Consider the following 26,823-nt stretch of genomic DNA (forward strand, 5'->3'; position numbering starts at 1 on the left):
CATCAGTAAACTTCTACCAGAGTCCAAAGCGAAACAACCCAGAAGACAATATAAACAAAGAGATACAGATACAACCTTTATGTGCCTATTTCTAACCTCAGTAAATGTCAAAAAGGAGTTTACTATACTGGAATATTGTTATGAGTCACAATTGTACATGGTAAATTGTGATAGTACAATGTTGGCTACGCCGATATTGAATTGTCTGTTGGAGGGAGTTTGGTGCGTAGGATTTAGGTTGAATTGTAGTCTGGCGATAGTCGTGAGTATGTGTTGTAATTTGTAAGGTACGAAACGAAGTTGTTTTAATGTAATTTCATGACGTCAAGAAGTTTAATTTATCATGTAAACTATCTCAACTGCACAGAGAAAATAACACAAAAATGAATACATCTTGACAACTAACATTATGCTTGCATCAGAACATGTAGCTGCTAAAGTAATTAGTGAATGATAATAAAATAGGTTTTTTTTCAGAAGAAATTGTATAATTGTTCAATTTATAATCATGTAATAGTAGTGCTGAACTGCATAATGATGAGCTTAAAAATCTGTACTCCTCCCCCAATATTGTCAGGGTGATAAAGTCTAGAAGAATGAGATGGGCGGAGCATGTAGCGCGCATGAATGGGACAAGAGGTGTGCATCGGGTATTGGTTGGGAAGCCTAAGGGGAAGAGACCGCTGGGGAGACCTAGACGTAAATGGGAGGATAATGTCAGGCAGGATCTGTGGGAGATAGGAGTTGAAGGAAACTGGATTTTGTTGGCCCAGGACAGGGTCCAGTGGAGGGCTTTGGTTAATTCGGTGATGAACCTTCGGGTTCGGTAAGCCATCTAGTTAGTTAGTAATAGTAATGCTGAGTGTAAGATAAATATCTTATACTTGTCTCCATAAAGAAGTCATTCGATACTGTGTGTTATAAACCATATTTTATCTTTCCTTTTTCATTTTGATTGCAATATTATGTTTAAAAGTATGTTACCTTTTTATTCAGGTCTGAATTAAAATGGCTGAAGATGATACCCTTCCAGCAAATGCAGTTATTGTGTCAGTGATGCATATGGTTGATCCTTCAACACTCTGGGTCACTGAATCACCTCAAAAGGACATGTCAAAAGATAGGGAAGAACTTATTCATCTTGAAGAAATGCTTTCAGGGCATTGTCGTCGTAGTTCATATAACTTCCAGGGGATGAACTACTTGCCTGAAGAAGGAGAGGTGAGGTTTGCTGTCATGCACATATTGAGTTATATCCTTGTAAATCCACTATTGAAACTTAGTATGTGTGAAAAATAAAATTTCAAAGTCTAAGGAATTTATGAATTAAGCTTAAATGTTTTGCATATTTTTACAAACAAACTTCAAGAAAAGAGTTTCACATTGGTTTTTTTGCATGACATTCACATGTGGTTACTTGTGTCTCTACTTTATATCTCTGACACTACCCACTGTATTTCTGTGAAATTTGGTTTTAGAGGTTATACATTGAAAAGTCATGTGAGTTTAATGTGTATCATATTGGTCCCTGCCCTACATGAAACTCAGATGGGACTCATTTTTACATTGTATAATATAAATATATCATTAAGACCTGTACATGATATTGAAGACATGTTTTGATAAGATGTATATTTAATTAAACTGAAAAAAAATTAATGGCTCCTTGCAGTGTGTTATAATGATTTTAAACTTGACAGCAATAGATTTGTATGTACACCTTTCCACTTCTGTTGTTAGTGAAGGACTCAGAGAATCTTACCAGTAAGTCATTTACAGGAAATAAACATTTTCTCAAAAGCAGCCTGTTGCACAAAGGAAGTGTATTTAAGCAAACAAATCTTGTCGTGCATTTTTAATTCATGTTTTAAAAATTAATATTTGTCGTTTATGAATGTGGCAGTTATATCATTTAATGACCCCAAAATTTTATTTTGTGATTTTATTTTAAGAAGAAGTTGCAGTATTAAATTTCATAACACAAGTTCCCTACCTCCATATGCAGAACTTGGATTGCACTTAAATTGCTAGGCTAAATTGTCCAGTATAGAACCAAATTTAATTTTGTTAACAAAGTTTAGTTGTAGTATATGTATGAAATATCATGTAAATTTAATCAGGTAGAATTATGTCTGCATGGCTAGTGAAAAGTAGAACTTTCAGTTTTCCCATGGATTGAAACACCTCTTATAAACACACGCAACTGTCTTATATTAGGTTATGTTTCTCATGGAACTGATTTACTTTTAAAGACTATATACATATCGTGTGAATAAGTAAACTGTTGTCACAAGTCAATAAAGACATTGATTTACAAAGAATTGTGTAATAAAGAGCAAAAAAAGGAAAAGGGTGTCATTGCAGATTAAAAGTATTAACTGTTGTTCATTTAAATGGCAACACAAAGAATGAAAGACATGGAATTGATCTTTAAATAAGCTCTACAATGTACATGGGAATGTAAAAATAATGACTAATTATTAATAAATAAATATTAAAAGTGTGAGAATGTAATTCTCCAGTGGAATATTCACATTTTCTGCATATCAAATTCTCCTTGATGCTTAATTATAGTAATTGCAATGCAGTATTGCAAAACTAATCATAATAACACATATTCCACCTCACATAGCCAGAAATTATTTTTATTTTTATGTCAATAATTATGCATCATGTCAAAAAATATTTTAGTCAAAAGTCACCTGCAATATGTGTCATGTTGTAATTTGCTATACATTGACTTTTTTGAGAAATTTTATAGCATTCTGATGGGGCTTCATGTATAGTTGGAATTTAATTGGCCGATGTGCACAGAAAGTAAATCTGCTTGACAACTTTAGTGTGAACTATCCAATACCAAACATCATTTAAATCCATTTATTGATTTCAAATATAAACATATGGATGGCCAGACATGATGTTCCAGCGATGCAGTCTCCTTATGCACTTTATGGACAGAATGTATAAAAACTATCTTTATTTTGTTATAGCTGGTTGCTGTTCAGAATCCTGAAACAGGTCACTGGCACAGAGCACAAGTGGACTATGTACTACATGTGACTAACGGCTATATATATAAAGTGTTCCTTGTGGATCATGGTCTTCCATTTGAAGTGCGCAGCTCTTCAATTAGGAAGCTGCCTGCAGCCTGGAATAACTTTGATTTCCAAGCATTCCAAGTTGTGCTTTATGGCATTATTCCTACAACAGTAGGAATGGACTACCAGGATATGAAAATGAAGAGAGAGTATGTGTATCATAATATAAATTAAAATAATTTGTAATTCTTTGCATGTTAACCCCTTGAAGCCACAACTCAACATACATTTCCCGCTGCAAAAAAATGTGACAGGCATTCATTACAGAGACCAAATGGTTAATGCAGTTTAGGGACATAATCATAGTTTATACTGAGATTCATACAAAATGCACATGGAGAGAGTATGAACTAAGATAAAGTCATCTTGTGTCTTCTTTTCAGAGTTGCAAGTAACTGGTCAGCTGCAGCAGTGAAGTTTGTCAAGCGTCTGCTGGAAGAATCCACCAAGTCATGGCTTGTATACAAAAAGAATGTCAAAAAGAAGATATATGGTGACTTGTTTCTAGAACTGTCAAATGGAAGCATAAGTCTGAGTAAGGAGCTGTGTAGTCAAGAATATGCAGTGTTTTCTGAGGCGCTTTTTGAAGAAGGTTTGAATTTGTTGATAAATGAGTAACCAGTTATTTTAGGCTAGCACACAAACTGTACACATTAGGAAGGCAAAGCTGCAAATACAAGGAAGTAGTATGGTAAGAGGTCAATTTAATAATGATTAAAAAGAGACCACTCCCAGTGAGTTACATTTTTGGAAAGTAAGTAAAGTCATAAAAATAAAAAACATTCATATATGATCCACAATTTTATAAAGATTTCACACTGAGTGAAGGTTTCACGTTTACTGTTATCCATACATATATAGTAGGTAAGTTACACTGTACAAAGACAAAAATCCTTTAAAAGATTAAAAGTAATTTTACATCCAACTTCCTCAATACATGGGAAAACATTACAGTAAAATTTTACAGTAATTATGTTTATGTTTCAGCATTGATAAAGTCTGATACAAAGCAAGAAGAGTTTGTTTATAGGACACCTTCCCCACAGGTTCCAGTTTGCACAGACAGTAGGAACCAAAACACTAGTCCTGTGCCTTCATTAAGTAACAAGATTGAACATCGCCAGATTCGAGTATGCATAAATTAGTATTCTGTTGCTTCTTAGTGAGAAGTTAAAATTTATATGCAGATTAAAATAATTCTCAAGCATAGTTTAATACAAATCAGTACTTCCTTTATTATCACCAAGTATCTAATGCTTTAAAGGTTAGTATTTTGAATCACAATAACTTTGTTGAACATAGTCCATTGATGTATGTGTGTGCATATGTATACATAGAAGCGCCATGTAAAGAAAAGACTATGGTCTTATTATTAGTGCTATAACTTATAAAATATTTGCCACTGTATGGGTAGTCTTACATGAAGAAAATGCAGCCTAGTGCAGGCCTTATTGCCAACTGTTTAATCCACTCAGCCTCCTACCCAGTCTCTACCAGGTTTCTTTCCTCTGAGATAAAACAGCTGGAATGTGATGTTGACCACTCAACTTCATCTGCTACAGAGGTTAAGATTGTGTGGTGCTAAATTAATGTAGGGATCTTTTTTAATACAGATATTAGTAAGCATTGCTCCTTGTTATGTTGCTATGTAGGATTACATTCGAGAATGCAGTGTTAAACGGGCAAAGATAGAGGAACAGAAATGTAACCAGACTGATAAATGGAGAAGAGATGTTGAAGCAGCATCTGTGGATACACATGTAAGTTTCAGCTGTGAGTGAAATGCATGTTTTCTGCCGTGGAGACTTGATGGCCTAGTGGGAAGTGCTCGCCATGCTTGTATCTTTCGACAAGTTATTTTTTCACATGCTATCCGAAGGCCATGCATTTGCCTATCACTTGAAAAAAGTTACAAATGTGGAAGTAATGTTGTGGTCCAGTTTACTTAGCTAAAGGTTTTGTATGCTGGTCAGGATTGTTGTCATCTCTTTTTCATCAACAGTAAACAATTATTCTGTACTTGTAAAATTGACAGAGCCCCATTGGCATTTGGGGGGGGGGGGGGAAGTGAAGAAAAAGAAACCTTTAACTGGATTCAGTCAAAATATTTTTAACTGAATGTGGTGGAAATCTTTTGTATGTGAGAAACATATTCAGATACGTAATTATTGTCTGTTAAAATGTTTTTCTGAGGGTACGTCACCTTAACAAAGCCAACTATTGAAAGGAAAATATACCAGTTAAGAGAATGGTATAAATGTGACATTTAATTGTAGGTGGGTAGTAATATTTCCTTCTTTGAAACAGAATAATTATAAGTATTGTTTTGAGTTTCAGGAAGATGGTGAATGTTTTCAAAGCTACGGTAAACAACCACTTGGCCGCGGAATGTCAATTCTGAGCAGGAAAGAAATCTCACCTGGTGTGCGTTCAAAATTAACCCCAGCGAGTGTTGAGCAAGTGGGGAAGTGGAATGAAGTTAGCAGTTCTGAAATTTCGCACGAACATGAAATAAAATCATCGTCATTGCTTGGTCTCTTGGATCTAATTGACTTTAATTCAGATCATGACAGCATATCAGTGAGTGAGTTGAATAATGCATCACATAAGTCACTGTTTTCTCATGAGAAGAACTCTTCATTTACAGAGTACATTCCAGCAGGAGGAGATTTAGAAACCTTTAATAAAAGGTCAAAGAACCAGAGAGACTTCAACAGTTCATCTGTAATAAACAGGGGGAGGTGTTCTATTGATGTTGAAAATAACTCTCATTCACCATCATTTAAGGATCCAAAGAAGTATGATTCTGTTCCAGACATGTTGCCACAAAGTATATCATTACACACAGAAAGAAATGAAGTACAAAGCTCAGTTGTAATACATTCAGAATATGGTGAAGAAATTGGTGTTAAGAAACAGCAGAGATCATTATCATTGCTCAAGTGTGTGCAAACAGAAACGAACAGTGCTATTAAAAACAGTGATAATAAAACAGAAAATGTTGGTGGTATACAGTGTGACATTAAACAGAAAGATATCACTTCAGTTTCTACCACAAGTTTCTTTCAGGACATTGTGAATAGTATGGAAAGAACAGCACAATCTAAGAGACAAAATCTGCTTGATAATTTGAAGAAAAATGCTCAGTCTGTGAGCAGTATTCCTGATGTAACAGCAAAACTCCCTCAAGCTGCACTTACTGCTGTGTTGAAACGAGAAACGTCAGGGAATGATACACAGATCAAGTCGAATTCACTTGCAAGGTAGGAATGGACCTGCATGTTGTAGCGAATACATTCTTTATATATGTAAAATGAGATTTTCACAGTAGTGAAGCATATTTTGGGCTGTCATGTAGTCTACCAGACTATACAGTGTCAACCCAGAGGGCTACAATCAACACATTATTTATATCCAGTCATATTAATTCTTCTGTGTCCAAGGGTCAGTGTTCTGGCTGCTGGTCAATGGGTAAAATTAAGTCTATTTGTTTTATGGATTGTGATATGATGATTTTGATTTCCAGTGAAAAATTTGAAGGATAATTAATTTTATTGCTTATCTGGGTCTATAGGAGTTGGGAAAGCTCAGTCAGTATAGTGACCAGCTATGAGCTGGATGACCGGGGTTTGATCCCTGATGGGGGCAGAGGATTTTTCCTCTAGCCTCTGCGTTCAGACTGGCTCTGGGGACCACCCAGCCTCCTGTCCGATAAGTACCAGGGTCCTTTCCTGGGGGTAAAGCACGGACAGGGTGTGATGCTGACCACTCACCCCCATTTAGTGCCGAATTCAAGAACGAGTAGGAGCTATACAACCTCTCCCCCCCCAAGCAAACTACATGGCTTATAGCGTGATTGCTTTACTTTTTACTCTAGTTCCATGTTGCATCCTTGAAAAGTGGTGAAAAGAATACTTTTGCTCTCCCTCTCACACACACACACTTCTGTTGTCTGATTCTGATAATAGAAATTTAATAATGAAAGTACATAAATAATATTCTTGCAAGGATAACAGTCTCATTTACATTTGTGTGTTTAACTTGTCTTTTTTATTATTATTTATTAAGAGTATATGCCCTGAAGTTGTGTTAATGTTGTTCTTACATCATTGAAGACTGCATTTACTCCCTCTGTATAATTTGTTTCAGATGTGTAAGGGCTTTGTTCATGTTTCATTCTTTTGCAGTTTATTGGATCTGATAGCAACACTGGAAACAAATGAAACAACCTGAGTCTTTCCGTTCGTTAGAAGTGAAAGCTTGTCACCATTCAGCTTTTGTTTATTTGACAAAATGTAAATTGTGTTTAAGATTTTGTAATCTGCAAACCAGTGGCATTAAGTGTGGTTTTAGTTGGCACTGGCGATTACAAGTTTTTTCTATGTTATTGTATGAAATTATTTGATAATTTAATAATAGTTCACAGAAATGTAATATTTTGTGTAATTTACACTGAGAATTGAACCTTGGTCATCTGTCCCCACAACTAGTTACTTTATTGACTAAGTTGTTTAGAGGTTTGATTTCCAGAGAGGTCAGACATTTTTGTGCCCCTATGTCCAGTGTGGCCTTGTGGTCCAGTGGGTATGAGAGGGTTTTTCTCTGAGACTAAAGTGGCTGGTAGGTACAGCTGACTACATACTGCCCAGATTATATCCACTCCCCCTTACATGTAATTGGCATGGTGCTTAGGCACAAGGACACCTTTACCTTTAATTATCCAGATCAGTTAAACATAAAGATGTGTTATTGAATAAGCAGTACTCTGTGAGTTTAAGTGCTGATTATGTGAGTTAGGCTTGTTTTTCTTGAGTCTGTAATTTGTACATTGAGGGCTATATTATTTCTGCTGTTTTCACAGTTCTGTGTGAGAGTTATTCACAGGATTGACAAATTAAACGCTTACACTAGCATATTTTCTTAAGATCAGGTAATGGTAGTAACCTAGAAATGGGGTCCGCAGTGTCTGCGCGGTCTGAGGTGTGGGCCTTGTGCCGCTTGGTCAGTGGGACCGTGGGTTCGAATCCCACTCAAGCCATGGATGTTTGTCCGTGTTTTTCTGTGTTGTGCTGTCCTGTGTACAGGTAGAGGCCTTGAGACGGTCCGATCCCTCGTTCAAGGAGTCCTACCGAATGTCTATAGATCGAGCCAACGAAAAGTTGGGACCCGCAGTGCTCAGGCACTTGAAGAATGGGTCATTCCCAGTATTGCCAGTAATATAGAAATACCAATAGTATATAATAGTGGAGCTACAGTTTTTTCTGTCAGTTGAATAACAAATGACAGTGCCAAGATGATAGCTGTTTTTAATTCTTTTTAATATTTATATCTGAATACCATGCATACAAATTCTTCAAGTAAGCTGTAAGTTGGAGTCACCCAGTTTGATTTTGTCACGCATGACATGTCTTCAGAGTTTTTTATGTTGTTTTGATGCACCAGTAAAGCCCGCTAGAAGAGAATGTCTGAACTTAGATTGTGAGTCAGTTCTGAGTCATTCTCTTAGTACAATATGTTTTGAGCTAAAGTGGTGGTTCTGTTTGTATGATGTTTCTTTTATCATATACTGATTAATTACTCCACACATCTATGGTCAGTGACACAATACTTCACCCAAATTCTTATTCCTATGATATATCCAGTTTTTTTGTGGGTCATCATTCAAAGTGTCCATCCAAGGCTTTGTAATGTGTTGAAAGCGTTTTCCTGTTCACCCAGTATTACTAATTTTAATTTGTCACATCATTGTGACCTTGTAGATATGGATGCCATGTGTATGGAAGGTTATAGCAGTATAGTGCCTACTATATTGTAATTTTCAATCAGAGATATGATTATATATAATAATATAATCATTGTGTTATAATAAATGAAAACAAGAGACTTCCTGCGAAAGTAAGTGGTAAGATTGCGTTAGGTTATAAACCAATAGAATAAATAAGTACAATTAAATATTTAAAGAACCAGATGATGAGATATGGGAAATGAAAACCAAATGCTTATTCATAATAAATGGGATAATTTACAGATACACTGACAATTTTATGGAAGTGAGTATGCTTAGCATTAATACAAAACTATAGTTATACTGGCTTTCTTTTGGGATCTAGTGCCATGTAGTGTTGTAGAATTTTTCTAACATTTCAAAGGTACTTGGTGCCTCCATAAATTGTTCATGAAGACTGATTGAAAGTTTTAATGTCGTTTAGTTCAGAGGTTATGTGTACTTAAATTGACATATAGAAACATACAGATTCAAAGATTCTCATGGTGGTGAAGATGGTGATTGTGTTCTGTATTGTGATGCTAATTTCACCTACAAACTGCATGGAGCCACAACCCAGGGAAGTCGACAATTATTACTTTGAAAACTGTTTCATGATCTCCATCCAGAAATGTCCCATTTGAAACATTCCTCTTATACACATGTCCTTAAAGGAAAATGTATGCAATTTTTGCTTGAAAGAGAACTGGTAATTTTGTTGGTAGTTGGTACTCCTGCTTCATATTCAGATATTAAGTTGCAATCTCAGTCCTGACACTGGCTACTCTGAGATTTGTTGTGTGTTACAGCTTCTGATCCACTATGAAATCAAACCTCTTGGGAAGTATTTTTCAAATTGTATTTAGAGTTCTCATGGCTGTGAAGATGTCATTGCTAGTTCCTGGATAGTGATGCATTGTGGACTTGTAGGCAGATATCAGTTTAGGAATGTGGTATGATTTAAAATTATTATAATGATAGTGCAAAATATCGAGAAAGAGAACAATGTAATGTTAATAAATCTTTATTTGATTGTCATCCACTGATGTTTCCACCAGAATGGATATCATATCAAAATTTTCTGCTTGCTTCTCTGCCATCCCATAAATAATATATCTATAGTACTGTATCTGTAGTTTCGTCAATCCTCTTGCAATGTTTCAACCTTCTGTTCTTGCCTTCTGCCCTGGTTTTTTATGTTATTACTTACTGTTTGTGTATTAATACTTCATAGAAATGTTACTTTTACTGCTTATAACCTGCTTACATCTTTCTCCTCATTTCCCTTTTATATGTTTAATAGAATACAGATCTTTTCTAAAATTTCCAATTGCAAGCAGTGTTATAGCTACAAAGGACCTTAATCAGGACAGTCATCCTCTTGCCTGAGAATCGAGTTAAGAAACTACATTATGCAAGTTATGTTATTCTGTGCTTGATGTTTCATAGCAGTTGTACTGCATTATGATTTTCATGTAAGTGTTTTTATGTTTGCAGTGTAGAAACATTACCTTCAGTGCAGATTGAAACACTCTCCACAGCGTACAAGATTACTGATCGACTTCAGACATCTCGGATTCTTGTGCATGGGGATATGTGTTTTAGGACTATTCAGTCGATAGCTGAAGCAAACTTCCCCATGGAAATCCATCAGGTATTATCACCACCATTTTGTGTATGTGTGGTTTGATTCTGTGATCTTATGAAAAAGGCTGACCAAAATTGCCATTATAGAGAGTTTAAAATATACTTGATGGAAATACATTTTGTGTTTACTACATATTCACATCTTTTGACATTCATTTGTGCAACTTAGAATAATTTGTATGTAGGTGTGTCCATAAATCCAACTCTTATGTTCAAAACCTTGTTTTAGTGGTGCTTTCAGTGTTTAGATTTTAATTAACTTTAGATTGGCAACTCTTACTCAAATAGGAACTTAAGATGATAACATTTGCTAATTGAAAAGTTTACCACTGAAATCACAGTTGAATTTTTTTCTGTTATATGTCATGGAATATGAGTTTTTTTCTATTACAGGTAATGCAATTTGAGTATAAATAGATTTTGTTTCTGAGGGAAGCACTAGCTTGTGTGGAACAATGCCCTTAGGGTGATAAGTGTCAGAATTTGTGTTTATCAGATTGTTGAGCAGAACAGGATAAACTAACTTTAGATTTACATTTTCATAGCACAGGATAACCTGTGTGAAGTGGATATCAGGCTATGTAAAATGATTTATCTGTTTCTCAGAATTTTGAGCAAAAAATTTATAATGTGAAATAGAAACTGTTTAACCTGTAAATATAGATAAAACAAAACTTTGGTTGGAATAGTGTACTGTACTGTACATATTTATTGTGATTTTTGAGGCTTGTAATTTTGATCATAAATGCATAACATTCTGTATTTCCTTGACTATAAGACACTTTTTTCACATTTTAAACTTTCTGAAATTGGGGTACATCTTACATTTGATGGCATCTAAGAATTGATATAGCATCGTTTTTCCTGAAAACCTATTACTAAGTCAGGGGTGTGTCTTACAGTTGATGGCTTCTTAAAACCAAGGAAATACGGTGTACAATGAGCAAATTTTTTATGTAAGGGAATTTATTTGTGCCAACAGAAATCTCTTCAAGATTAAAGTTTGTTCTGATATGTTGGCTTCTGTTATAATTAGGTTATAATGCAACTGTAAGAGTAATGCTGATGTGATGCCTTCCATTACAATTTTCTTTGCTTATATACATACGTTTGTTCCAGTGTCTTCATACACATTGTAATAGGAAGTTAATTTTATGTATGTGTATAAATGTGTGGTCTTGCAGGCTCTTGCAAAAATGGATTTTAAGGCCCCTATGCGCATTCAGACTTATGTGTGGCCAGCAATTATGCGTGGACAATACACAGTTTTGGTCGGTCCTCCTCGATCTGGCAAAACTGTCGCTTACCTTATACCACTTGTGAGCTTCATGTTGACACCAGATGTTTATTCTGACGTGAGTAGTTTAAAAGAGATCTGAAACGTCAGTTTATGTTTGAAAATCACAATCATTTTATACATTTGTTTATTTAATGATGCTTTATTAACTGTAAAGGAAAAGTAGAGCAGCTTACTGCTGAGACTACAGCCTTCTTCTCTGTACTGTGGCTTAATAATTATCAGGTGCTGTAGTTATGCAAAAAGAAAGCACATTCGTGTGCAGTTACCACAATTTTTAATGTTGTTCAGTAAAATATAGTATTTTAATGACTTTACAGCAGCTATAGGAACATGTGTTATACATTATTCTAAGATATTTCTTAATAACATAAGCATGTCTGTGGCATTAACCTGTGTCTAAATATATGCGAGAAAATTTTAAATGTGAAGCTGAGAGGACAAGGGGAGCATAAATTGAGAGAACAGTGTGATTTCTGAGGTAGTAGGTTGGTTAATGATTTAATTTTTACTGTTAGACACAAACAATAGACAAAAGATGGAAATTTGGCAAAGACACATGATTGGCTTTATTGATAAGGCAGATGATATCTTTAGTTTTATATCATGACTGCCATCTTCCAAATCTGTACAAGTCATCTTTCCATCTCATTTGATATTATATAATCATTGCAGTTTAAATAGTTCATGAAATAAAACTTATGAAACAATGGAATAATTTTTCAAAAATCTTCTGTTTTAATCTGTATTTAATTTTTAAGATTAATTGCTTAAGATAAAGCTCATTCAAATGATGTCATTAAGTGAATTGTAGTCTTGTGGTGATTTTTTTATATACTGACTAAAGCATTACATTTGTTGTATTGATGAAAGTTGAAATCAGAATTTTATATTCAGCTGCCTCCCGGGAATGGACCGCTTGTGCTGGTCCTCTGTTCAGGTAGCAGGAGTGCCCAGTTTGTATACGAGAAGTGTTGCACGCTACTAGAACTCTCAAACCAAAATAAAGTAAGAGTTGAGATAGCCTATGGTGGGGACAGAGAACGTGATTTGGAGGTAAGTGCTTATTAAGTAGGAGCTTCATAAAATTACATCAGTTGATTAATCATTGGTGTGTGTGTGGTTTTCTTTCTTTCTTTTCTCCCCAGTTTCTGATTGCTTATTTCTAGTTTACTGAAATGGTTATTTTAACATTTATAAAATGCAGTCATTAAAGTAAAAAGTAAAGTTTGTCCCACTATACGCCATGTAGGCGTTTGGGGTGAGAGGAGGTATAGCTCCTCTCTTCCTTGACCTCGGCACTAGATGGGGGTGAGTGGTCAGCATCACGCCCCGGCCGGCTTTACCCCCGGGAAAGGACCCCGGTACCCATTGTAGAGGAGGCTGGGTGGGCCCCAGAGCCGGTCTGGACCCAGAGGCTAGAAGTCATTAAAGAACATAGACTATTTACATATGTTTTTGCTTTAGTTTTGGTTTATTTAAATACAGTGTAATTGAATATGACTTGCCATGACATACAATTGTAAAGGTGAAGTCAAATTATGAAAATTGTGTGCTTCTGGAATTTGTTCCTATAGTTTGTTGCATTATGAGATTGCGGCAGATTAGCTATATAGGTACATTAATGCAAACCTAATGAATTATAGTACAATAAAATGAGTTCTTGGTTTAAATGGAATGTACATTGTCAAAAGCAAAACTGTCTCCTACATATAATTTTGAGGGTTTCTCAGTGGTAAGAGTTAAGATTGTGATCTTCTGTATATTCTTGTAGTTGATTGCTGACATTTTAGAGGAATATGCTGCTTCCATCTTTGTGGTAGAAGTGAAATGGAGGCATCGTGAGATTTAAGATTCTAACGATGAAGATGTTGTAATAAAGTGTCATATAGACACTGCAGTACATGTATATAGTCCATGTTGGGTTTACAGGTCTTTCTTGCAAATGGTTGTGATATTCTTATTTCTACTCCACGTTGCTTCATGCGTCTTCTGCGCTGTAGTCGTTTTATCACCAACATGGAACGCCTTGCACATCTGGTTTTGGATGGAGTGGATATCCTAGCTGAAAAATTTCTTCCTGAGGTATGCCAACATAGCACACTTTCAGCCTTTCTTTTTTGGTATTTGTGAAACATCTTTTCTTGCCTTCACTGTGAATCATATTAGTCTCCCACTTGGTTCAAAACTGGATTCATTTCCTTGTTCAGATGTTTATACATTTGTTTGTAGCTTGGCATTACATGTGCCTTGTGTTAAGCTTTTGTATGGTTTTGATTCGTTTTATTTTGGAATTTGTTTATATATATATATATATATATATTTGTGTGTGTAGTAGAAAATCTGTACTTTGACATTTGAAAGTTTACAGTTTTGTTCTGGGTTGTACTTGAATACCCAAGTCTCATCAGTAACCACTGATTTATTTAAAAGGTCGGATTCTTTCAGCGATGTTGTTGAAGTATCTGAACAAATTTCTTTTCTCCTATTTTTTTGGCACTGGAATGAAAACCCTAAAACTGTGTGCCAGTAAAACTCTTACTGCGGCCACAAAACATTGAATCTCAACAGCTGTTTGGCACATGTAGCTACATGATCCAAAAGGTTCTGGGTTCAAACCCAACTGTTGTCAGTAATATCAAATTAAAGAAGGTAATACATAATCAGTCAGTATGAAAACCAGTCACCTGAAGACAGGATTACAGTTAGTTTCTGAAAGTTATGTATCTCAAACGTACTTCAAATAGTGGACAATGCCGAACACAATATACAATACATTATGCATAGAGAAATATTTAAATAACTCTGTCAAGAAAGGTGTGATTTGAATGCATTTCAGTTGAAGGAGTTAATTGCTGAATGCAAAAAGATGTTGGAGCGGCGATCAAAGGTGGAAATGCCTGTTCAGGTGATAGCTACCTCAGAAAAGTGGTGTCCTGCCGTGGAACAGTTCTCACAACACATATCACAGAACTTCCTTGTCTGTATCAGTGGTTACCTTGAGGCTGCTGTATATGCGAAACTAAAGCCCACCCTCCACTTTCTCAGTGCTAGCAGCAGGCCTCAAGTAGTGTTGGGTGAGTAATCTTATCACAAGTATATTTTGTTATAGAATTATTTCTTATTCATTAAGTGTTTTGGTCACTTAACAAACTTTTTATCTGCATAGGCTATGTATAGTATTGAATATTATAGTAACTGTGAATAAAACTTGTAAAGAATGAGAAAGGAGGTGGTTGTGGCTTATTTCAAGTTACTGTCTTCACATTTGTTTGGAAGGACTTTGAAAAATCGTGAGATACATCAGTCATGATAGTCATTATTGACGCTGATATTAAAATCTGGGATTTCCTAAGTACAAAATAGGAGTGCTGATGGTTGACCATGATGTTCAGTGGGTTTATAATTTAAATAGGTTACATTTTATTTAAATTTTACTGTATTACAGTGAAAAAGTGATAGGATTTTAAAAAAATGAGATCAGTTATGCTCATATTCTTTTAAAACATCTTTATTTATTTTGACAGCATGTAAAGGGTCTGTCAATAGAAACTGTATTTATATTATGTACTTTGTAATGTGAGAACAGACATTCTGGATGGATACCAAGGCCTGTACAAGACTGTCATCGTGTGCCAGTCAGTTGCAGAGGTCAGTGATCTGGTGCAAGTTCTGGAGTCACAGTGCTATCAAGTTCTGGCAGCACATGAAGATATGACTCAATGCCATAATAGTGGTAAGTATACTTTCTGTTGAAACGTATGGTAGTACATTTTCCTGTGCATACTGATGGTTGTGAATCACTTCTATATCCTGCAAAATTCATTCAGTTTCTAACTACATAGGTAATCCCATTGAACACAGTCCTTGAGAAGCTGAAAATCTGTCAGCTGATCAGTAAATTTACAGGCTTTTATGTAACCTGAAGGTTTATTGCCATGTTCACATGTCTTCCACTAAAGCATGTGAATTCAACCAACACCACAACCAACTTCTTTATGATCCATTTTAATATTATCCTGCCATCTATGGATAGGTTTCCTAAGTGCTGTACCCTTCATGTTTTCTGATTTAATATTGTTTATGCCTTTCTTCTCTCTGCCACGAGTGCTGTATGTCCTGTTCATGTAATCCTTGATTTAATAAATATTAATGATCCTGCTTTACATTCATTAATTAATACTACTGTTGTGTCTTCTTTGCAGTTAAAACAAGTTATCATGAAAATAACTTATATTTCTTACAGAGATATGCTACCATTGGAAATGCTCTGTTTCGGGTGTACACCCGGTACTAGTGTGTACAGATGAGGTTCTGCATGAACTGGATGTGTGTGATGCTATGTGGCTGATTCACTACAGCCTGCCCCACACTAAGACAGGTTTTGGCTTCCGGTTCTCCTGCCTCATGGACAACTATAACAGTGTGTTTAAAAAGTCGACAAGTGTGAGTGGTATCTCATGTTACCTGGTTCATACATAGTTTTGCTTTAAAACACGTAATATAATGAACTGTTGCCCTCAGTGGACTAGTGGTTAGCGTGCTCGCCACTGGACCCAAGGTTTGCCGGGTCAAACCCAGCCGAGGTCATTGGATTTTTAAGTGTTATAAAAATCTGTAGCACAACTTTGTTCGGAGGGGAAGTAAAGCCGGCAGTCCTATATTGTAGATTTATGGCATGTAAAAGAACCTTATGAGCATGAAACGACATGTTTCGTAAGCAAAATTCAGCAGCCATTTCTCACCCAAGTCTCCTGATTCACTGCTAGATGGCTCTTGCAGTCAAATCGGGATTGAGTAGCAATTGTGCAGAGGCAGTGGGATGGTCACTCACTACACACAAATGCACACTTTAAAGACTAGGAAAACCTCTGAAAAGGAGGTGGTGAAGATCCACAACTGGGTTGTAGAGCCAAGAAAGAAGAGGGAGAATATAATGTAATATGTATCTTTTATTTAATAAAAACTCAACCATCAGTTTTAATATCAAACCCTTCATTGCACTTAAAAAAGTCTGTAAACAACTACAGTGAAACCTCGATGCATCGTTTTCGGCGGGGGTGGGAAATAAAAACGATGAATGCGGGAAAACGATAGATGCGGGAAAGCATTAAAAATTTAAAAAAAACAATGTTTCTCTTTCAAAGTTACTTCTTTTTACCAAAAAAGTCTTTAATGGACAACTGGTTTGTCGAAACTTTACGTTTTAGACCAAACAGAGCACTTTCCACGTTCAAAGTGTTTTCCTCGTCACGTTCACTAATATTAAGCGCATAAAAGAACGACTTCACTTTCGCCAATGCAGCGTGTGCTTCGGCAAAACTCGGCAAAGCTTCGGGCTCGCATTCGTCGTCTCCCTCTTCCTCACCACTCCAACCCCCTTTGCGGACAATAACAGGAAGAATGGAAATACTATTACTGCCGAACTCAACGAAACGTAGCTGTAGAAGACCCTGAACCGCTGGAAACGAGATGAACCAGAAGAATGAAAAGTGCCGCCAGCCTTTCCTTTGTACTTGTAATAAAAGCATTTGTGAAGAAATTCACACTGCACATGCCATCTGGCATCGCTGGAACGAAATATGAGTGCACCCTAATTAAAATCGTAAAATTTCTGACAATGAGCACCTCCATTCACTCCAATATCACCCCTGCACCGCTGACCCTCATTCCAAAAGAATGTGCTGGTTGGGCGACATAACAGGTTACCGCTACTGCGTATTCCAAAAACATTGTGCGTCTTTCGGTATTAATTTATCTCAAAACCCAGCATTTTAATTTCTCAGAAACGATCATTGCGGGAAAATTGTGGGCCGGGACTAAGATTTTTGAACGATCGATGCGATAAAACGATAGTTCGAGGAACGATAGAAGCGGGAAAATGTAACATTATTTTATATGGGATGTATTCGGGACCGAACAAAACGGACGATGCATCCGGGAAAACGATAGTTCCGGGAACGATGGATAGAGGTTTCACTGTATCATTATTCTGATATGTTTCTTACAACTTACAGTGAAACAATTTGAAAGTCAGTATTAAAATTTTATATCCATCCACTGTAGGCTGTAGAATAGAGTTAGGTAATTTAAAATGGCAACTACAGTATTCCCCAAAACGTTGGTTAACATCAAATATTGGACATGGCTGTCATCCGTAAGCTGAAGTTATACACTAAAACTCCAGCCAATGAAAAAATACAGATTAGAATTAGGTTGTTAGAAAGTACATCAATAGGAATTCAACTTCAGACGTTCATACCCATTGTGTGAGTGAGAGCTTTATTTTTGTTCCTGTCCAGAAAAATGACTCTTCAGGCTGCAAAGTTCACATCTTTGCTGACAAGGACCAAACAACCAGAGCCCTACCTGAAGTGCTTCACTTTCTGAAAAGGCTTTCTGTTCCCATTGCTCCTGACATTGAAGCGAAGGCACTGGTGAGTGTACTCAAATTTGAGGTAGAATTTGTCTGAAGTAAAATTAGATTTAGTAGATTAAGGAAGTAATGAATTTATTAATGACTTGTTTATCTTCTGTATTTATAATTTGTTTACTTGTTTTGAAATTACTAATATATTTAGGTAGCAGTCCCAGGGTTGCAAACAGCTTCAATAAAGACTTCTCTTTGGAAGGTCCTTTTTATATTTGTGACATTTGTAAAAGAATGTTTATTTGTACAGGAAATTGTACGCCAAAAGGAATCTCAGAAATGTAGCTTTCCTCTCTGCTACTATGTAAAAGCTTTTGGAGAATGCAAGGAAAGAATGTGTAGAAGCCGTCATATTATATTGGACGCTGTTGACAGACCTTCCAGTATTCCTACGTAAGTGTATTTTTGTATTTATAGTTGGTAACTTGACATTATGAGCCTAGACAATTTAAATCTTAATTCTTTCTTCAGTCAGAATGCAGCAGGTTTTTTACCTTTTCCTTATTCTTATTTATTCAGGCCACATTTCCTTGTTTTGTGCCTTTTCATAATTTTTTTTTAATTTGACTATGTTTCCAGTTGTGGTCATGTGAAAGTAAAGATTCTCCATGTCCACAATGCCAGCAGTTTCTCTGCTCGCCTCTTGGAGCACACTGATGTTCATGGATGCACAGTTCCCATACCTGATGAATACTTGGCAGTTAACATGGCAGTGTATATGCATTACAGTAATGAGAGTAACAGGTACCAACATTTGTTAATTCCATGATCATCATCACCACCCATTGCTGTTTCCAGCCTGGGCCGGGTCCGCTTGGTAAAGCCCCTCCATCTCTTCCTGTCCCTCCACCACTCCTCTTCCACCAACTGCCACTGGACACCTCTCTCCATCGCTCCTTGTTAATTTACCTCATGTAATTCATTGCAGGGAAGGGAGATTGTATTCATCTAGTTGTACTTTATTGTGGGTATTTATAGGTGAATTTGTACGAGGCGCGTCCTCAAAGTAAGTTTCCCACTCGTCCCACAGCTAGCAAACCTTATATTGCGCGAAGCGACTGTGCGTACGTGATAGAGCAATGACGTAGCATGGCGCATGCACTAACGGCACCTCCCGCGTTCTCACAGTAGCATCGTTGCAGCTGTTGAAGATGGAGGTTCTTCCAGCTCCCGCCGACTGTGAAGTGCGGTCAGTGATAACGCTAGGCCGCACACGGCTCGACGGACAGCAAGTCTCCTGCAGGAGTTCAGCTGGGAGGTGTTTAATCATTCACCCTACAGCCCGGACCTCGCTCCCAGTGATTTCCATCTTTTCCTACACCTCAAGAAATTCCTGTCCGGTCAGCGTCAGCGTTTTGAGAATGACAGAGAGGCGGAGATGGTTGTCACACAGTGGTTCCAATCCCAGGCGGCAGACTTCTACGACACAGGTATTCAAAAGTTGGTCCCACGGTATGACCAATGTCTCAATTCCGGTGGCGAATATGTTGAAAAATAGCTGGACACTTGCTGTATCTGTTGCAATAAATATTTCCATGAAATTGTGTTTTGTTTCTGTAAACGGCCCCAGGGAAACTTACTTTGAGGACGCGCCTCGTACATTAGTTACAGTACTGAAAGAGATTCTCATCTAGTTTTTATCCACTTTTGGGGAAATATGTGATATAACTCTTACTGGTAAGATCATGCCTGCTGTATGTGCCATCTTTGAGACTGTTTTGTTACTAAAATTTTCCCACAAAAATCTGGGTTCATCTGACAGTCTGGAAAATATAGTAAGTAAAGGAGGTTATGACTGCTTGGGCATATTTATAGTTGAAGTAACAAGAAACAGAATTTTGGTAAGTAGATATGGAAAGTGGGCATTGGAAGACCAAATTGCAGATGGAAGGATAATGTTTAAATTTATTTGAGGGAAATATGCTTTGATAAGGTGGTTAGGTTTGAACTCACTCTGACAGGTATTGAATCTTCAGAATGTACTAATGTGTTCTAGGGGAATAAACTTGCATCACTTTTGTTTGTTCTGCAATAGAGTTTCATAGTAGCAAACAAAAAAAATTTGTGTCGGTTATTCGTGTATATCAGTGAGTAGAAGATAAAAATCATATCATTGAAAATATTGTAATTGACTTCACTTTGTAATTTACATTTTGTTGTACATTAAATTTTAAAGTGTGCTGGTGTACAGAAATTCGTTTCTCAAAATACTTGTACACTTTTTGCTCACTAGTAGTTTGAGTTCTGTTAGGTATTTTAGTTGAAGTATTTGTTTTAAAGAACTTAATTTCAGGCAGTTGCATGGAGTCCCAAAACTAGGAGATGTCTGTGCACTGGAGAGCAAGATTAACTTCTTCCAACGAGTTCAAGTTGTAGAGGTTGTGAAAGAAGACAGCAAACACTTTCCTGAAGTACTGAAAGTCAAATTCGTAGATGAAGGGACATTTAGTGTTGTTAAGGCAAGCATGCAGCATTTATTGGTTATTAATTATCATTGTGGTAATCATTATTATTCTACCCAAACTTATGATTATTAATTTTTCTATTTATTGTCTGTTTCATGATACGTATTTCAGCTAAATTTAAATGGTGACATTTCTGTAGTGTTTATTGATACATGCTTTCTAATATACTATATACACATTTCATAGTTATCATATTTAATAATTATGCACTAATATTTTAAACAAATAATACTGGAATCAATAGTAAGTTACTGTCACTTTTTAAAATTAACTTCTTGTCTAATAAGTACTGGGGCTCCTTTTCTGGACATAAATTGGCTGGAACAGGAAGCTTACCATTTACCATAACAAAATTAAATTGGTATACTCTCATTCTCTGGCTCTGTTCATGTATATATAATATGTGTGTGTCTCTAAATGTAATTTAGGTATACCAGCTTCTTGCCATGCCTGCAGACCTACAGCGACTGCCTCCTCAAGTGATTGATATATTTCTGTGCAATGTGTTGCCATGTGATCTGGACACTGACTGGAGTAAGACAGCAAATTGTAGGATGAAAGACTGGATTAATGATACTAACAGTGGAGAAGAGGATGGAAAATTCATAGTTGGAAAGGTACTTTGCAACTTTTTTGGCGATAAGAGTTGTGGAAATACCATAACTAATTCTGTAAATCAAAATACTTCTTGAAATGCTGATAGTTACTCAGCTGGTCAAGATTTTGTGTGTCTTTTATGGAACTGAAGGTTATTATTAGTACTGGTGTAGATTTTAAATTGGACACAGGAAGATGAAAACTTCTGAACTTTATGGTAACAATATTTCCCAAATTTAATCTTTATTCAACTTCTTCATGAATACTGTTTTGATTTATAACTGATCTTTACAAATATTTTAACTTTGCTAAAAAGTATTTTAAGAGTTTATTAACTATATATGCCTTATGACTTTATCTTGTATTCTGGTGATGAATGTAACTCTACGTAGGAACCTATAAATCGAAATACAGTGATTTGTGATACCTACTGTGTTGTCATCAGGTGATGCTGAGTGCAGGACACACTCTCTGGTTGGACCCATTAGAATGTCGCAGCTACCTTAGCCGTTTGGATACACATGTTCTGGAACTGTCTCTGGGCAAGAAATTAGTGAAGTGCGGACTTGCTGTTAAGAATCCAAGTCATTTGAATAAATTGTATGAACTCTGTCTTGCAGGAGGACTCTCTGTTCCTAGCTATGAGAAAGGTAAATGTTTAATCTCAACATGTTATAACTTGTGTCAGATATGTTGTATATTCTATATCATTCAGAGTTATACCTCTTCATGGTTACGAGTTTGGTAATTAATTACTCAGTATAATATGTAAGCATGTTTGATAAAATATATTGGGTACGTCATACAAACGCGTTATCCAGGACTCTTTTAACATATTCATACCTGGGGATCCTAGTGCCTACATACTGGCAACATATATCCACTTTGCAGGTAAAGGGGAAGCCACAATCTGAGGACATACCATGTTTCCCACTGAACTTCTGCTTAAGCTCCAGAAATGTGGAAGTGAAATATTTGTGACCACACTGAATTGTTTTTCCCATATTGCAGTTCCAGCTTCGAAAAATGTTCAAACCAAAATTCAAACATTACCATCACCTCAGTGGGCACAACCAGACACAGAAATATTCGAAGAAATTAGCATTATTCATGCACATAATCCACATCAGTTGTTTATTCAACGCTGCAAGTTCAGTGATAGGTAAGTACAGGCATATCAAAGAAAAACATTATGCCATTGGAGGACACACTAACCTTGTATTTTTCAGTTTTATACAGTTGGTGACAACAAAATGGTTCACATACCTACTAGTAGGTAAGAGTAGTAATAGCACCACTTAATATAGGGCCCTTAAATTTTATTCACCCCTATATAAATACTATAAATACTAGCTATTGAAGGTGAGTTGTATATTGTCAGTAGTACCAACATAACACATTGAAGTAGTATATAAACATAATATTAAAAAGGAGTATGAGACATATTTATTCTTTGAAGTTATATCACATTAATGTGATTTAAGGTTTCCATGGCAGTGAAGATGTCAGTGTTGGTCTTCTGGGTTTTAAAGACTTTTATGTAGATACCACCAGTTTGGAGGAATGTACATATCTACCTACAAGTCTCCATGGCATTACAACCCATAAGACAAATGTTTAGAGTCTAAATTAGTGTTAATGCTTGAAAAATATTTTATAGAAGTGTTACATTATAAACATTATGGAGATGTTATTTTTTATTCTGTGATCTAACTTTGGATGGTAGACTAGTTAGAACAGTAGTTATACCCATTCTTTGGGCAGGTTTTTCTTAAAATAAATCACTCGAATAGTTAAATTGAATTAGTTTCCTACATGTTTTTTTAATAAATTCATTAACAGTGAAAGCAATAACAGAACACTTGATCCATTTAATTGACACCTTATTCTTGCCTTTCATTAAATAAAGATTCTAAAACAATAGGATGTGATATCACTAATCTCTTCTGTTGTTCACTTCTGTGGTACCGCAAACTGCTGAAGCTTGCAAATACCACATAGATTACTTTATATATTAAAACTGTATATGGTCTCCAGTCAGTTACCACACACACACAGAACAGAAGTAGATGGGATTACACAACAAAAGGATTTTATTTTACGCATGAATTGTAGTTTGGTTGTACTTTTAATCTTTCCAGTTTGGAGAGGTTAATTGATGAATTGCAGAAATGTGTGAAGACCAAACCGGAAGATTTCCACCTGGAGAAAGGCACTTACTGCCTTGGTAAATTCCCAGATGATGGTCTGTAAGTCAAACTTATATTTTTACTCTTCTGAATTGCCATAAATATGAGTCACCGAATGAACAGTTGCTCTGCCTCTTTGGAACATGGCTACTTTTGAATAAAAACAAGTTTTTGACAAGAGAGCCATTGTAGTTTTATTGATAATTTTATTAATTCAGCCAGTGTGGAACACTGTGTTTGTCCATGTCTCCTTCAGCAGCATTGAAGGTTTCAGTCTGTAAGAAGAAACATCTGTATGCTTATTTGACTGTGTATCGTATTCAGAACCTTCTGAAAGTGAGTCCAGTGTCATACCCAAGACCACCAGATTCCCCTAGTTCCTGTGTAGTGGCTTAGATAAAGCCCATCCTTATCACTATGCGCATAAGGGTACTTGCTGCGTGGGAACGATCAGATAGAGCTTGTCTTTATTACTAGTTGTAGTTATGAAGATGAACTTTATTTAATCAACAATCTCTGTCAAGATTGGCAAAAGTCATGCTCCACAATTACATATACAGGTCATCTTCTTATTTAAGTAATTGATATCTTTAAAAAATGATCCCACAGAGATGCCAGACCATTGCAGCATTGATCCATAGAAACTGTTTTGATAATTGTGTTGATTATATGCAGGTGGTACAGAGCACGCGCGGACCAGCTGTTGGAAGGTGACCGTGCTTTGTTGTTCTTTGTAGATCATGGTGATAATGCATCTGTCAGCATAGATGATATTGCTCCCATAACAGAGATGTTGATTAAACAACTACCATTTCAAGTGAGTAATGTGATTGTCACAAACCTGCAGTTTATGAATATGTAGGTTTTAACATGTGACTATGCATACTTTGTCATTTTTACAACATTTTACACGGGATATTAAAATAGATAATTAATCATTATACCAATATTTGATCCAACAACAGCCCAGATATGAAGGAGTGCTGTAGTGTTTATTTTTGGATTGTTGGGGACAGAGAGCTTATGAGTGTGTGTATAGAGACAGGTGTGTGCACATGTGACCCACAGGAAGTCTACTCTCAATAATAATTTTTCTTCTAGTTATAATATATTAAAGTACCTTACAGCTACTCAAGAAGGTTGTTTTAATTTAACATTATTTCTTTACAGGCCATAGAATGTTCCTTAGCAGGCGTTAAGCCGCTAGATGAAGACACCTGGTCTGATGAAGCAACAGATATGTTGTATGAGTTTAATAATAATTCTAGTTGTCTATTTTGTAAGGTATGTCAGGTGTATTTATATTAATATCAGATGTATTGTAGTCATAATATTCATATGTTGAAAAATTGATAGATATGATTTATTTTCCAAATTCACTTTAATCAGTGCTGGGCAAAACTTTGATCACAATTTCTAATGGATTGCAAACCAGTTCTGGGTGTGGACCACCATGCATTGGAGAATATCATTATTTTTATTGCTTATAGTTTATATAAGCTTACAATGTAGAATGTTGAATACTGTCACTCCACACTAGTTGCTAAATCTACTTAACATCTATTCACTTTTCTTTATCTACTTAAATAGAGATTGATTACAGGTTATATAGTAATGCTTCAGTTTGCTATAAAAATAAATATTTAGCCTGGCTATTAGTTTATAGGTTATAGATTTTGTTTATGCGTGTAAATGGAGTGGGCACCTAACCATTCCTTACTCCCTGCTGAGAGGAATCAACTTTGAAATGGAAGCCTTGTGTTAGAGTGCTCTCATATTGATTGCCATAATCAAGGCCTCTCTGTTGGTCTGGGTATCATTAAGTCTCTGAGTCCTTAGAGAGGATTATCTTGTTTAATTAGGGTGCTGCTTTCAGACCAGGGCCTTATAGCCACCCAGTAACATGCTGAAACATTGTGAAAAAATCACCCATTCTGGTGGAAACATCAATGGATAATGATAAATGAATGTGTATTCTTTACTCTGTTTGATATTCTAACATGATAATGCTGAATTTATTTTGACAGGTTTGTGATGTGATGAAGACTGCAGTGTGCACTGGAGGGGGAAAGTACAAGGTTGTGCTTATGGATACAAGCACTGAAGTAGATATCTATTTGAACAGGGTATTACTTGAAAGGAACCTGGCTTTACCAGACAATATAGAACAAATCTTTGAGAATTTAGATCTTGTACGTTCAAAGCAAGCTGACTCAAGTGAAGAAAGTGGTGTGGAGATTGAGAAATCTCAACTTATTGACCTTTCTGGTATTAGTATTTCTCAGCATTCCAAAACAAATGCAATTATACCATCAGGAGAAGAATCCATTTTGGATACAAACTATGATGATGATGATGATGATGATGAATATGATAATATGTATGACAATGATGATATTCAAAAACTCCTCATTGAAATCCTGGGTGTAAGTGCATGGTTTAGTATTATGTCATGATTAGAAACAACAGACAATTATTGCATGCTTCCTGGTGTTGAAGATTAGATTTTTTAAAATGTTCATGAACAGAAAACCATACATGGAAACAAAGTATGTCTTAGAAATTCATGTAGGTGTGGGTATGTGTGCAAATATGAGTTTGCTTGCAAGCATAAAGGAGTGGCCGTTTAATAACTAACTAACCCTTCTCACATGCATGCTTACATACATACCTTCACCTTTATCAGGCAGGTAGACGCTTGAATATTATCCAGATTTATAAGCTGCAATGCAGCAACACCCCTCTCACTTGCCATGTTGTACCATGCTGAAGAATTTTTGTCAATGAATAACTGAACAAGTATACAGAGTAATTATTCCAAAGCTAGCTGTATTTTTTATAACATTTGGATCAGTAAAGTACTTTTACTTCAAGGCATTTGACCTGTTTGGACAAGTAAATGCTCTGTGGTGTTATTTATTTACTATGCATGGTTTTAACCACAGAAAATACACATTAATGTAATAGACTGCCAACTTTTATTTTTTGATCTAATAATGAAGTGTTGGTATTCATTTGATTTCTTAATGTCATAAAAAGGATGTACATATGCAAGTTATGACATTTCCAATTTAGTTGTATTTGTTTCTTTCCTATGTTATTCACTTCTGTGTAAAAAGTAAAGCTGAATATGGAATCTGTTGGTGATTGTTATATAACAGAATGACTAGGAAGGAATTACAGTGGAACAGTTATATAATATACCCAGTTATATTGGGGATTCAGGTATACCATCTCCTTGATTATGTTTCACATTATTTACTTATATTGCACGTAGCTTGGCTACCGAAGCCGTCCCCCATTGCCCGCATTATATCGAGGTTCCGCTGTATTTTC

At 36.0% G+C, this 26,823-nt stretch overlaps 1 protein-coding gene across 5 annotated transcripts in view; it reads left to right on the forward strand.

Annotated features, from left to right (window-relative positions):
- The first annotated feature begins 55 nt into the window (after nt 1-55).
- Nucleotides 56-26,823, forward strand: part of LOC110832877 (putative ATP-dependent RNA helicase TDRD12) — a 35,269-nt gene continuing 8,501 nt past the window's right edge. For 4 of the 5 annotated variants that reach the window (XR_015537531.1, XR_015537532.1, XM_087357673.1 and 1 more), the window contains exons 1-25: nt 56-287; nt 997-1,221; nt 2,991-3,247; nt 3,482-3,690; nt 4,086-4,228; nt 4,751-4,858; nt 5,436-6,361; nt 10,360-10,516; nt 11,694-11,864; nt 12,704-12,862; nt 13,739-13,891; nt 14,646-14,883; nt 15,396-15,542; nt 16,053-16,252; nt 18,109-18,243; nt 18,487-18,629; nt 18,816-18,980; nt 20,530-20,695; nt 21,130-21,318; nt 21,744-21,948; nt 22,310-22,460; nt 23,440-23,547; nt 24,163-24,304; nt 24,658-24,771; nt 25,515-25,913. Coding sequence is in view for 3 of the 5 variants with exons in the window: in XM_087357673.1 (XP_087213799.1) it covers nt 1,009-1,221; nt 2,991-3,247; nt 3,482-3,690; nt 4,086-4,228; nt 4,751-4,858; nt 5,436-6,361; nt 10,360-10,516; nt 11,694-11,864; nt 12,704-12,862; nt 13,739-13,891; nt 14,646-14,883; nt 15,396-15,542; nt 16,053-16,252; nt 18,109-18,243; nt 18,487-18,629; nt 18,816-18,980; nt 20,530-20,695; nt 21,130-21,318; nt 21,744-21,948; nt 22,310-22,460; nt 23,440-23,547; nt 24,163-24,304; nt 24,658-24,771; nt 25,515-25,913 (4,998 nt within the window). In the remaining 2 variants the exon portion in view is untranslated. The remainder of the gene's footprint in view (nt 288-996; nt 1,222-2,990; nt 3,248-3,481; nt 3,691-4,085; nt 4,229-4,750; nt 4,859-5,435; nt 6,362-10,359; nt 10,517-11,693; nt 11,865-12,703; nt 12,863-13,738; nt 13,892-14,645; nt 14,884-15,395; nt 15,543-16,052; nt 16,253-18,108; nt 18,244-18,486; nt 18,630-18,815; nt 18,981-20,529; nt 20,696-21,129; nt 21,319-21,743; nt 21,949-22,309; nt 22,461-23,439; nt 23,548-24,162; nt 24,305-24,657; nt 24,772-25,514; nt 25,914-26,823) is intronic. The other variant, XM_022070310.2, reaches the window with a different exon arrangement.

Source organism: Zootermopsis nevadensis, unplaced genomic scaffold, assembly GCF_977971745.1.
Source record: "Zootermopsis nevadensis isolate Lab colony 2312 unplaced genomic scaffold, Znev_1.0 Znev_ptg000028l, whole genome shotgun sequence".
Taxonomy (NCBI): domain Eukaryota; kingdom Metazoa; phylum Arthropoda; class Insecta; order Blattodea; family Termopsidae; genus Zootermopsis; species Zootermopsis nevadensis.